Source organism: Toxotes jaculatrix, chromosome 8 (assembly GCF_017976425.1).
Source record: "Toxotes jaculatrix isolate fToxJac2 chromosome 8, fToxJac2.pri, whole genome shotgun sequence".
Classification (NCBI taxonomy): Eukaryota; Metazoa; Chordata; class Actinopteri; family Toxotidae; genus Toxotes; species Toxotes jaculatrix.
The window spans coordinates 13,483,131-13,496,810 of record NC_054401.1 but is presented as its reverse complement, the minus strand read 5'-3'; the positions used below and the strand labels follow the sequence as shown (position 1 = coordinate 13,496,810).

At 41.0% G+C, this 13,680-nt stretch overlaps 2 protein-coding genes and 1 long non-coding RNA gene across 4 annotated transcripts; 1 reads left to right on the top strand and 2 right to left on the bottom strand.

Moving 5' to 3' along the window:
• Window positions 1-358: 358 nt before the first annotated feature.
• On the bottom strand, window positions 359-2,459 carry snx10b (sorting nexin 10b). Its single transcript, XM_041044721.1, is given in 7 exon segments — window positions 359-780; window positions 782-884; window positions 1,114-1,323; window positions 1,515-1,616; window positions 1,735-1,835; window positions 1,924-2,010; window positions 2,329-2,459. Coding segments are annotated over 7 exon segments (711 nt in total). The 5' UTR covers window positions 2,362-2,459; the 3' UTR covers window positions 359-705.
• A 194-nt stretch (window positions 2,460-2,653) lies between these two features.
• Window positions 2,654-6,890, bottom strand: cbx3b (chromobox homolog 3b). 2 transcript variants are annotated; one of them, XM_041045274.1, is made up of 6 exons: window positions 6,668-6,890; window positions 6,085-6,225; window positions 5,841-5,997; window positions 5,251-5,417; window positions 3,857-3,978; window positions 2,654-3,790 (listed from the first exon to the last, which is right to left on the bottom strand). In XM_041045274.1, the coding sequence occupies exons 2-5, from the start codon at window positions 6,222-6,224 to the stop codon at window positions 3,858-3,860; spliced, it is 585 nt and encodes a 194-aa protein (XP_040901208.1). In that variant the 5' UTR covers window position 6,225; window positions 6,668-6,890; the 3' UTR covers window positions 2,654-3,790; window position 3,857. The 2 variants fall into 2 exon arrangements, with proteins under 2 accessions (XP_040901208.1, XP_040901207.1); XM_041045273.1 differs by having other exon boundaries at window positions 2,654-3,978; window positions 6,668-6,889.
• Window positions 5,354-7,331, top strand: LOC121186522. Its single transcript, XR_005894486.1, has 4 exons — window positions 5,354-5,428; window positions 5,765-5,816; window positions 5,922-5,999; window positions 6,851-7,331. It is a non-coding gene; the product is annotated as an uncharacterized LOC121186522 (long non-coding RNA).
• The last annotated feature ends 6,349 nt before the right edge of the window (window positions 7,332-13,680 follow it).

The window sequence follows — 13,680 nt, the reverse complement described above, 5'->3', positions numbered from 1 at the left end:
CACATAGATAGGTGACTGCAGTGAAAAGGCTCACACAAACACAAAGAGAAAGTGACAGATAGAAAAGGTGGCTTGTCAGTGCAGCTGGCATTTTGTTCAACAGGGAGCAATGTAGCCTGTCTGTCTGATAGCCCCCTCAGACAGGAGCGGGTCCATCGGGGATCCCACAGGACTTCCTACCAGCCACACACCTGACATGGGGGCTGTCTGAAAACTCTGCAGAGACCCTATTACACATGTCATACTGCTAAGCACTGCAGTGGCCACCGGATGACAAGCTTCCCACACCTTACACTTTATTAAGAAGGGAAGCTAAGCCACAGAGAGACATCATGCTGTCACTGCTTAAGATATCACATTGTTACCTGCGCGTCTGGCCTATTTCACATTATAAATGACCACAATTCGTGATGCTTCTGTTGAGTTTGTTTATAAAGTAAATATAGACAGTCACAGCAGACACAAACAGATGGATGTAACAACACTGCCATCTTCAGGCAAATTGTTGCTACCACTGTATAGCTTTGCAGACAGAACATACTGTTAAACATCACTGTATAGACACATTCATGTTTGGTACTATGTTACTGTTACTGTATTTACTGTACATGTTCCAAACTGAAATGCCTGAATGAGAACATAATAATTAGGAGCAAATACGCAGCCAAAAGTGCAGTGTGAGTAGGTAACAGGCAATTTTCCTCTTCACAGGTCCGAAAGGTTGAATGGGATGCTGAGCATGAAGACAATGTTTTCATGTCGAACCAGATGAGCAGCTGAGGGTTTCCTCCTGGCTGGTTCCCATGAGATCAAGTGAAGCTGTACTCTCTGTTTTGTTTATTGCCAAATCTTTAATCTGAGGATCTGGATCTCTACACTCTGAGCTGGAACGACAAAGAGAACATAAGGTATGGAAAGGAAAAAAAAATCAGTGTTATAATTCAGGGAACAAATTCTCATATGATCTGTCCTTGAAAATACATCACTGAGTGTTGACTTAAAAGAACTCTGTCCTTAGAGGTAAAAGACATTCAGCACTACTGATGTTTTTTTTTTAGGAAACTGCTAAATTTCTAGAGTGGAGAAAGACTCAAAAGCATGACATTACAGTACCTGTCTGAGTCAGAGTCACAGCACATTCTGAGGTCCTTTTGCAGATCTTCTTCGGAGTGGAATCTTCTCAGGCCGCAGGCTTGGACCGCCTGGGCCACAGAGTAGTGGGTCCTTCCAGCAGCACAGGCCTCTATTTTGGACACAGTGAGGTCCGATTGCAAGAAAAGGTGCAAGCAACTGTCGGACAGCAGCAGAGGGCTCTGGAGGATCCTGGAGAATTGGGACCGTAAGCAAATTAAAGTTACTGTATGTAGAAAATTGTATATTATATTTCTTGTTGATGTGAAACTAGAGCTCAGGAAGCCTGGAGTTTATGGAAACTCTGATTCACCAGTTTTGTTTTGCCTCTGTTGTAGTATGTCAAAGTTCATAGGTGTATTGATCTGTGAGATCACTCTTACTGTTCCAAAAACTTCTGGAGCCCTTTCATCCGCTCGGTGATCTGCTGGGCATTGTTCAGGCTGAAGAAGGGATTCTTTGGGGGAAGCCCTGGTAGTTGAACCCTGAGAAAGACAGAGATGCACCCTAAAAATGTTTTGCTTTTAACATGAGCACTGAAAGTAGATGTGTTCTGTTGTTTTCACTCAAAGTATTTCTTAATACAGAGTATACAGAACTTACATTAGCAGTGAGTTTGCTTGTAGTTTTTGCCTGAGCCACACAAACTCACTATATCTCCTTCTCACACTGGAGATCTTTTTGGTGAAGCACACACTGTCGGTCTAAAACAGGACATGAGTATGACATACAGATTACAGTAAGCTCCAATATTTGATTGTAGAAATTAAAACAACTTATCATTTTACTTACATGCAAACAAATTTCATAGTCTATGTAGGCATGCCAAAAGTCATTCTTTTGTATCCGCGGGTCCCGCACCCAGACACTGATGACCTGCTGCATGGAGAAGACAGGAGAGACACTGAAACACTGAACTGAATGCACTGTTATGAAAAAGGGGAAGTTTTTATTGGCAGATAGAGGAAGTGCTATGACCAGCACGACTAGAATCAGGACAGGAAAATCCCACCAACTATCCTTTGTTGCTCAGGACAAAAAAAAAAAAGTAGCAGCTCATTGTTCAAGACTGTACCAGATTTAAATCTTCTGAACCTAATACATGAGATTTTAAAAGGTCAGCTTTTTTTTTTTATGAAATGTCAAACTTAAAAAAAAAAAAAAAAAAAAAAAAAAACAGCATAACTTCAGACCTACCTGTTTCACAGAGTTGTCAGTTTCTTCTCTCATAATTCAGATTTCCTTAAAGTTTGAATCTCTGTAGTGGAGAGTCAGCCAGATAATGCTGTACTTAGCATTTTGCCAGAGCCTTTTTATTTCCAGTTTTATTGTCCAGGAGCAAAGTGTTTCAAAATAAAGTCACAAGACTGAGATAAGCTCCTCCCCATTTTTAAATCAGCAATTACCAAGTCGGAACTGATCATGTCTTTCACTGATGTTCCCACCTCATTTATTGATTGATGATTTACAATTATTATTATTATGATTATGAAAAAAGAAAATCAAGAGAAAAGTGTCACAAAAGGCTTCTTTTATTCACAGAGACTTCACAGATCAATGGTCAACAGTTACAGTAGTTCAGTAGCAGGTGTGTTTTAGGAGGTTGAAGGTTCAGCTCAGTGTCCCATAACAGTCACGGGAGATATGTCGAGTCAGGACAGTGCCATCAGGATACAGGTATCATATACATGGGCCTGTATAATTTCTGGAAGACAATGCCCTCCATAATTGGACAGTCTCATATCTAAAGTGCTACATTTAACAATCTTGTTAGTCATCATTAGGTGCACAAAAGTTATATTTCAATGTGTGTAAATCTTATAGATTTACTTAATATGCTATTATCTTTTGAGTTTTTCTGCCAGGACTCCACTTTGTTTAAAAGCACCAAATTATTCTTTTAAAAATGTATTACAATTCAATACAGATGAGATGAGAACATTTGGTTTACATAGCAGCTGATTGGGGAAATTTCAGGTGGGCTACACATTTTTTAAATATTTTACACCAACCACAAGGGCCATACAGAGACACAGTGAGACACAGTGAAAGCTGTGGCTATAAGCACCTCACACAACTACAAACGTTCAAACAACATCTCTACAATCTTCAGCTCTAACCAAAAGCTAGATGGCCTGGAGGTACAGACTGGACAGAAGTTAGTTCACTCTGCCGACATAGTGTCGCTATACAAGATATAAACCACACACAAAACAAGCAAGGGCTCCTCCCAGTGGAAGACCCTTGTGGCTAAACAGGATAATTAATACTAAATTACTATATAACAATAAATCTTAAAAACAAAACACATGTCCACAGTGATTGTGTCAGCTACATGATGACACAGGACCAAAGCTGCTACAAGTTTGACCTCAGATCGGCTGCTCTACACAAAGGTTAGTTTTAGTCTCCATCGCAGCCTCCACAAAGGCACAGTGACCTTATTGAGCACCACGGGACTGAGAGCCCTTAAAATCCATCCCCGCTGAGGTTCCTGCACCTGCCAGAGTCTGAAACTCTACCTGCAGTGGGATGCAATTTCACACAGTGTGCCTCTAATGTCAGCTGAAGGAGGACACTTGATGGAGGTTAAACTAAGCTTCAAGTGAGAGCGCAGCTGTTTACCAGTTCTCCTCGGTACACACACACACACACACACACACACACACACACACACACACACACACACACACACACACACACACACACACACACACACACACACTTCACTGCTCCTCGTCTCCACAGTGCCAGGTTAGCTTCTGCTCGTAGAAGTCGATGACCACCTGGGGACACCTGGCGCTCGCTTCGCGGGCAGGCAGTAGGGCCACGTCATCGGAGTTCTTCCTGTGGGGAAACACACATCAGAAGGAAAACATTAAAATGGCTGCCTCCCACTTCTGATGTATGTAAAATGTTTTTGCAGCAACACACACTCCTGTCAGGTTGAATAGGTTATTGTGAAGGAATGGCTGAGGGGACTGACTCACAGAAATATTTTTAAGCACAGCGAGTCTCTCAGCACTGCTGTTCTGAAATATCTAATCACAGTTATTCTGACGTAAAGGGGTAATACAGCTATTCAGTATTCTATTTCCATAAAGTCTGGGGACTCGTGATGGATGTTGAAGAAAGAATATTCAAAACAGAAGGAGCAGAGGAAAATTTCCATTGACTTTTAGCTGCTTGTGTGGCTCAAGCTCTAAAGCTCACATTTTTAGTTGTGGGAGTTCAGAACAAAAACAGCCCTGTGATAAATTTTTAAAAAAGGCAAAGTGTTGTGTTGGTGAGGACACGTTGTTTCTAGTGCTGGGTGAGTAACAGATCAGAAGGCTTATCAGACACCAAAACACTGCACAGTGGTTTATAATATAATGAGGGGAGGTTTTTACATAGCTGTAAAGTTATCACAGTGCAGTCATATTAAGTTTCTTTGCAATGATTCCCAATTGAACAGTAGAAATACTGCTATGCATGTTACAAAGACATTTATAAGATGCACGTATTTGATTGGCAGATAGCGTCACAATTACGTTGTGGCAAAAGTTGAGCCAAGTTCAATTTCTTTTTCCCACATGACCCTGAGTGTTTTTGGCAGAAACTCCATCTTTGTGATGCAGACTCTCTGTTTAAAGGTTTTGGTTTCCAAGGCCAAGCCACTATTACGCAAGTGATGTAATTTTTTTCAGACTTACTTAACAAAGCTCCACCAAAACCACAGAACACGTCATCTGACTTGTTTTCACAGGGTGTGTAGTACTCTGCATGACTGGTAAATTTGAAAGTTACAATCCTCCATTCAGTTCTGTTTTTTTTTTTTTTCTAACTAAACAGTGTTATTACATGGACCTGTAAGAATGTGTTTTAGTAAGATAATAGCCTTGAGCACATTTACTGTGGTCAGAGATGCTCTTCCTAATCTGTTACTAATCCAGGAAATGTCTTGTCAGGTTGTAAATGCCAATGTTGTCTTAACTTAGCCTCCTCAGTAAATTATATATTCACGTTATGTAAAAGTCACGTTTAAAGTCACGTTATGTGACTTTTACTGCCATGCACACATTTACCAAACCACTGGCATTCACTGAAGGACAGAAAAGAGGGAAGCAGTGGAGTTACCATTTGACGAGGAACATGAGCTCTCCCTGTCTGTCTGTGGAGCCGATGATGCATTCAGGCTCGAGGTAAGTGCTGAGGTTAGCGGGGGCGTCGGTTGACTGCTCATCATTTGGCTTGAGGACGTTGCTCTGCAAAGCGTGAGCCTGCCGCTGAGACTGCATACAGGACTAGGATAAAGGTACAGTGGTTAGAAGAAACTGCTCAGGGAACATCTGCATCAGAGGACAGTCTAGATGTGGCTTTTTTTTTAACTGTATATGCCCATAGTGAAATAAGGAAATATAATTGGTTTCACTTTCAGGTGCATTGCAAAACCAACCACCTTCGCATGCCATTTAGTTTGAAGAAGTGACAAAATTTACGAACATGGCCAGATGCTTTGACTCTAGAGCAGCTTCTTTTTGCTTGAAGAGAAAAAGTTTCCTGAATTTTCTGAGTGTAACTATTAACCTACCACGATGCACTATATGAATATGATACTAATGATGTGTTTTTTTCCTTTTTACTTATTTAGGTGCAGAAGTTCTGTAAATAACGTGGAAACAACTAACCTTCCAGACATTCCGGTACTGCACTTCTCACATACTCACAATTTCCGTCTCTTGCTCTGCCATTTCTTCTTTGGGAATAAACTCTTGTTCAGTTTGCTCTTCCTCATTCTCCTCTGACAGATGGGTGGTTCTCAGGAACTCTTCAATGAGCTCAGGACAGTCCAGATTGTCCTCAGGTTCCCATGTGTTTTCTGCACTGTAAGTTATATCATAACATACATTTTAATGTCACACTTAAACAAAATAAGCAACCAAATGTACGATTCTGCAACATCTCACTCACTCAGTGAAGCCTTTCCACTTCAGAAAGTACTCCACTCTTCCATTATTGATTCTGCGGCGAATTATTTTTTCCACCACAAACTCCTGGACAACTGTGGTCTCCTCAGTCTTCCTCTGTTTGGCAGTCTGCTTCTTTCTCATTCTGCCATGTTAAAAAGAAGCAGCAAATGAATGACAGCCACCCTATGTCAGTCTCAGGCCGTTTACAAGCAAAACGAAAACATATGAGAACAGAATTTTTTTTTTTTTTTTGGTTAGAAACTCCACACTTAGGTCAGAAATAAAACCCTTTGATCTCCCTGCTGCTGGGACATTTGCAGAACAACATGGCAGTGGTGAGTACTCTGCTGTGCCCTTCAGACAATGATCCGTACGCTTATTATAGCGCTCCACCTGCTGTTTGTTTCGGGAGCACAACATACTGTTCCTTCAGTCTAAAACGCAACACGTTAGTGTCCACACACACGTACTATGCACTCAGACAGTTTAGTTAAGAGGATATTGTGCAGACAGCGGCTTGTAAACATGAGTAATAACGTGTCCGACTGATGCACAAGACGCTGTAATGAACAATATGCACGTACGCTCTCGGTGTTTACTTAATCTCGGCGGACAGCCTGCTGCGCTGCGCTGCTCTGCTCTGTTTTGGAGCTTGTCGCTGAAAACTACATGCACACAGCGCCGTCGATGCTGCTTTGTGCGCAAACGTGTCGTTCGGCGTGTTTACATGAGCGAAACAACTTTTCATGAATGACTTAAAATTAAAGATGGCCGTGGATGCTCGGAGGAAGTGGTTGCCAAGGGAAAAGGTCATGCCAGGAAAACCGGGAGGAGACGACGGGGACGCGCACGCCGCCGACCAATCAGAGAGCAGTCCGCTCGTCCGTCCCCGTCCAGTGGTCCGGAACAGCCCTGCCACCCATGGGCGTCAGCTGGTTATGACAGGGGACAGTGTGCACTTGGCGGATCTCGCTGGAATTAAAAAAAAACTGTTCCAGATTTTTGATTCTTTGATCTTTTGGATCGTTGTCATTGGAAGCAAATACGGAGCTGCATGTGCATTTGGAAGCTTAATACTAGAGAATATAAATAAATAAATAAATAAAAGCTAAACAGAGTGTAAGCAGATTCACGTATGTCCAAAAACTAAACCAACAAACCAAAGCTAAACCTTATCAGAAATCTGCATTTTGAAATATCATTGATAAATTGCCGTTGTAATTGTAAAAAAAAATATTAAATGCATGGACTTCACTATTTGTATTATATTATTATATTAAAAGTACAGTTTTAAGGTACTTAAAACCGTACTTTAACTTTCCTTGAATATTTCCATGTTATGCTATTTTATTCTTTTATTCCACCATATTTCAGTGGCAAATATTATTCTCTTACTTTTTAGTCAACTACATTTATTTTGTCACTATTAACTATATATTAACTATATTGAGTCACTATTAACCTTCCAGTTGAGTGTTTTACATGTGAAACATATGATTATCATAAAATATCGTTCATTGCTATAGATCTATCTAACCCCATATTGTAGTTAAATCATCTCAACTATGGCAACATTCCAAAACTATAAATATATTATGAAAATAGTGTTTTGCAAAATAGTGCAATTTTCCATAATGTTACTGGGAAGTTTTACTTTTAATACTCAGTACAAATACAGTTTGCTGCTAATACTTTCACTTTAGTCTGTTTTTATACTTGCAGTCCTAATGATATTTCCGTACTATGGTCTGGCTATGTTAAGTCAAAGATCTAAATGCTCCTGCAGGAACATGTGTTCTCACGGAGTGGATCTGTTCTCCTGGACCTCCTAAACCACACTGAGGAGATCACAGAAAAATACCCTCTGGAGGATTTGATTGACAGCTCCCTTTTAGCCAATGAGAAACCCCAAAGCTGCTGATTGGCCAAATGAGCACCACTAACAGGCCTTCCCACTTGACCAAGTTTGCCTTTTTTTTCCCATCAGTTATTCCACACTGTTTTGTAACCCACCACTGGGAGACGCTGCTCACTTGTATTGGACTACCAGGTTCAGCGGGCCAAAAGCTCAGTGCTCCTGCGACCCAGTTAACTAATGAGAATGGATTTATGCTGGGAGGCTGGTAGCACAAGGCAGCAGAACAAAAGGTTTTACCAGAAGGTGGATTCACATTGGAACTACCTCTGATGCACTGTTGTGTCTGATACCATTTCATCCCCAAGGCAGGGTTATGTAACACCGGGCACATTTGTTCATGAAATTTACTTATGGAGCACCACAGCAACATTATAAGAACATAGCACAGATACAGGGATGCCTACAGTAAAAGCAAGACATAGTGATCTGTCACAGTCCTGAGAATTAGTACTTCAGTTTCATTTTCAATGAGAAAACACTGGGGAGGCCCCCGGGGATGTGATTAAAAGTGGTTTCAGTGAAAAAAAAGGCTGCCAGGCGCCTGCAAAGAAGATGAATGTGGTGTACATCGTTACCAGAAAAAAAACGTATTGATCACAGTCTCAGTGGAGATGGGACACAGGTCCTACGCAGGTTGCAAATCAATGTTTGGTCATTTGGACCTGCCACATATGTTCCATTCAACTCCCGCGTGCAGTGGGAACTTCACGCATGGAGGCAGACTGTTGTATGATCCACAGGAATTGCAGGTTCTCGATTGATAAAGCCGAGTTGCTGTTTTCATGTGTGATCAATTATTAACTCTGTGTTGAAGACGATCTCTCATCTAAACACTGCTTTCTTTCTTTGCTCGCAGCAGCTCTCACTTCAAATGTGCATCTCCTTCCACACCACCTTATAAGTCATTACAGATGCTTTCGCTTCTTGTCTCCTGAACACTGATTAGTTTGCCCAGGTTTATTAAAAACTTGATAACTGTCTATTTTTTTTTTGTTGCATTCTAGGATTAAAATTTCTACACATTTTCAGCCAGTGCCAGAACTACAGGTTTGGAAATAAGGCAGCCTTTATAAAAACTTTACAAGTTGTCTTTGTTAATTGGTATTAAATTATAGACTCAAGCTTTGTATGTAGTTATAGATAAATATATCTGCTAGTAAATGATTAATAACCTGTTATATAACCATTAATAAAGCTGCTGTTAGAACTTAGAAACTGTGTGCAAAGAGTGTCTTTAGAAAGTTGTAGCATTTTTATTTTCCAGTTTTCAAACAGGAACATCTACCTTATATTACATCTTTATCTGGATGAGTAGACCCAGAAACCAAAGCAAGACATGTGCTGGTTATCTGCTGTGTGACCTGCTGTTGCCCTCTAACCCCTTCCCATCGGCTCTTTTGGGGTTTTAGTACTAGTTGCCATAGTAACCCAACAGCTAATAGGGTTGAGCTGTCGGTGTAGGCACAGGAATGGCAGTAATGCATGCAGTGAGGTCCTGTCTGGATTTATTGCCTTGCTACAGTATGGATCAGTTTGGATTCTCTTAACCAAACCCAGGAATTATTTTGGCTCGGGGGGCACAACATGACAAAGATCAGAAACACCAACCAGTAATTTCTACATTCAAAACTATTTTTAGGATTAATTTTTTTTTGGTGTTTTAACCAAAATCACCTTTATTGGATGAACTGACAATGAAGGTATGAACAGTAAACAGAGAAAGAGAGAGAGGTAAGACATGCAACTGAAATTGAACCTCGGACACTGAAGTTATATGTTATAGGTCTTAATCACTACAACAACCAAAACTAACCATTTCTACAAACACAAACAACTCCACAAGAAACTCTAAATTGCGTTCTGAAAACTATTAAAGAACAATGGAAACATTTTTATGACAACCTTGATTTTAGGAGATGGAGTTGAAAGGAATTAGAGAAATATTTGACATGTCTTTCATGTGTTTGTTGTCTTAATGACTCAACAACAGGCAATAATGAAATGATTTGAAGCCTCTTTTTGTTCCTAAAACCAAACTGACTGAACCCAAGATTGACCAGGGCACTAAAAATGAAATACAGATGTTGATGAAATGACATGCTCCAGAGTGCAGGGTGAAAAGATATATTGCGGTGTGCTCTCATCCCTTAAATCTGCTCAGTTCCTTCCCAGACAGGCACATTCCAGGGGCCCACTGTGTGCGTAGCCCTCATACAGATGGGCCTTGAGAGCCACCCTGTCAGAGCAGAAATGAGTCCAGATGGCTGGATCCTGCTGTGAGGGGCTGTGGATGGAGTGAGTAGTGGTCTGTGTGGCTCAGGCCAAGCCTGACTGGACCCTTTTCACACGGAGGGCCTCTGGCGTTCCCTCAGCACCACCCCGCAGCTCTCGGGTTACAGCCGGGGCAAGGACATTGACGTCGGTCCTGTTATTCTTACAGAGCGTTAATCTGGTTGTATAGGGAGTAGTGTTCAGTGAAACAGTAATATTGATGGCTGGCCTGGTGGGAAAGCGATTTACGTGAGCTAATTATGGACCAATTGATTGATTGATTGACTGCATATTTACAAAGTGCTTTCTTTGAGATCGTTCCCACATTTAATGCAGACATACACATGACAGCACACAAGGAGTAAGGGCAGCTGTATGAGAGCTGAAATGCTTTACTGTCACCAACTCTGTCACCACCGCAGGAGCCCTCAGCACCTTCATCAGCTCCACAGGCTGTCTTCAGATCATATTCAGAGTCACATACTGAATCAATCTGGCTCTGGTGTGACAGGCTCCGGCACAGTTTATGTCCGCTGTGTGCATGCCGCAGTGGCAGACAGAAAAATGACTTTTCATGAGTAACAGGGGACATGGGACAGCAGACCACCTGGATTTGCTTGCGGAAATCTGTCTCTTGTTTCAGAACACTTATAGTACCCCCACATACTTTTTTCTGTGTTATTCTATACCTTGTTCTGACATAGGGGGGCTGGAGGGGAGTAGTTATATGCTTCGTGTCTATAGAGTTACAGGGAATGAATACAGTAGGAAAGTATCCTCAGAGTATTCATTTCACTATATGTCATTAGAAGATTTTCCAATGTAAAGAATGAATGTGTATGATTAACCTTTTACCCAACACTAACAAGAAGTCCTAAAGGTGCTATGTATGAAATATGAACTGCTACTGAGCTCACATGCCAACAGATCCACCTCCGTGATAACTAAACACACTGATCAAGCCTGTGACAATTAGCTGGCATCACCAAAGTACTATATAGTACTGCATTACTAACATAAAAGCACAGATTAGATTGATTAATCAATTGTCTTAAATAAATGTACTCGTAATGCACAAAAATGATCCTGTGAATGTTCTATACTATTTAAAACTGTATTATTTTTTGTTATTGTTATTATTATTACTGATAAATATTACTGAGAAATTTTAGTATTAGCCAGACAGTGGAGGCGGTTTTGTTACCAGCATAAACAGGGTGCTGACTTCATCTCATGTCCCTCTTGGCTGGGGGTTTCCGCTCCACAACATGGAGACCATAGTATCCTGTAACGGTCTGATTGGCAGGTGAATGGTAACCAATGACAAGCAACTCCAATTCCCTCAGGGCCCAACAAAGTGAATGGATAAGTGGAAGGGAGAAAGATTGCCTTTGAACCTAAAAAGACCTCTGCATCTTCTTTTCTCCCAGTCTCTCCATGTGCCATTCTTCTGACTTTTCTTTCTTTTCTCAGTGTTTTGTTCTTCTTAGTTTTGTGGCTGATGGAGCAAGTTGACTCGGGGCAGAGTAAAAACCGAGTAAAGCTAAATGAGTCCTTTTAGAACGACACAGGAGAACGTGTCAGTCAGCTTTTGTCTGGAGTTTTTACAAAGACAAAGTTATTATTCACTGCTTTGAATGTCATGAAATTAATATTGTTCAGCAAATATTGTATAACTCCAGTATTGATAACTTTCAGTATGCTAACATTCAGTTAACATGACCCCCAAGGGCCAAGATTCCCTACTTGTGATCAAATTTCGGGTAGGCTGTTTTTCATAAAAGTTATCATTTCATTTCATTTTTTAAATAGGGGATAATAATAATGATTTATTTTTGTGATGTAATTTGAGACAAACACTCACATTAACTGACTTTTGATGGATTGCTCTCCACTGGTTACTCACAAAGCAATGACTGCTGCTGTCTACAAGGAGATTGTTTGCTTTCTTGTGGCCTGCCTTTGTCACACATCCCCTTCCATCTCGATCTCTCCCGATGTTAAGTGTTCCCTTTCACAGCTGCCCATCACCAGCCAATGAACCCAAACAAGGAACTCTCCCTTGACTTGGCTCAACTTGATGGGAGGGGTGAAGTCAAAGCTTCATTTGAATCCTCATAGTTACCATACGGAGTCATCAACGGAGCTGCCTCAAAGGATAAGTTCCAGACTTTGCTTTCTTATCCAGAACTCGATGAGAAGATTGATACCACTCTCATGTCTAGATCTGGATGCAGATTGACAATATGTAATATCTCTTCCATGTATTTATCACATAAATATGAGGGCTATAAACAATGGCTACACTCTTAGTGCACTTTTCAGCAAGCAGACAGCTGAACAACCTTGAGTGGAGAGAAGACCTTTGCCTTGGTAAATCTCCTTGTCACTGTGCAGCTGCTGACTGTCTACTCTCATTGAGGCCAGCTCTGCAAACCACCGAATACAGTCTGTTGACCTTTTGCTCTTTCTCTCTCTCTCACAGCTGTATGCTTTTAACTTTAAATTTGCTCCACATCCAATCAGGATTCAACCCCTAAAACCCCATATTTCCCCGCTCTGGCTGCAGGGAACCGGCCCATCTGCAATCAAAGCCCGTGTCTGATGTGCACGGGTCTGGATGCAAGGCTTTTCCCTCGAATAAAGAGCATTTGCTTTCTGGGTCCTGGGAATCTGAAGCTTTTCTTCTTCAGCCAAAAGTACTTTGACCATGACCCATTTCAGCTCAGCCAGGCCTATAGCAGCTCCGTGCCATCTGAAGGCTAAGTGCTCTCTGTATAGGCTCCAGAGTGAGCACATGCTGGGACTAACCAGCTCTTCAGTCTTGCCTGCCTACCATCTGGAAAATAACAGCTTTAAGCAGGTCCTGCCAGTAATTACCCTGCAAACTCTGAACAAAGGCTCAGAACACACTGTGGTGAAATCTGGATAATTGATGGAGACAGGTCACAACAACTGATTTCAAGCATCGAAAAGTCTAGTTTTGGCTTAAGACGATGACTTCAGGTTTGAAAATTTGTTTTTGATGGGGTACAGTTGAAAATAAGAAAAATGAGAAATAAGATCCAAAGCTGGAAAAATACAAAAGTTAGTGTCTTTGTTTGTTGTTTTTGGCTTGAAAGTGATACGTGGCCACATGGCTACATCTGAACTCCAGCACTTCTGATGATATGTATTATGAGTAACAATTATATGCACAGTATGAGCTTTGATTTTCAGGTTCATAAGACAGGGAACGCATTCATACTTACTCAGAAAGTAAAACCGAGATTAATAGTTTGACTTTTGTTTTTAAATTTTAATTGTTGTTTGCTTTTCTCAGTTAGAGTTGGATGAGAAGACTGATATCTGTTCAGTAAATATAATAATAGCTTTTTCCATTTCCATACTTTTTTACATTTTTGCCTT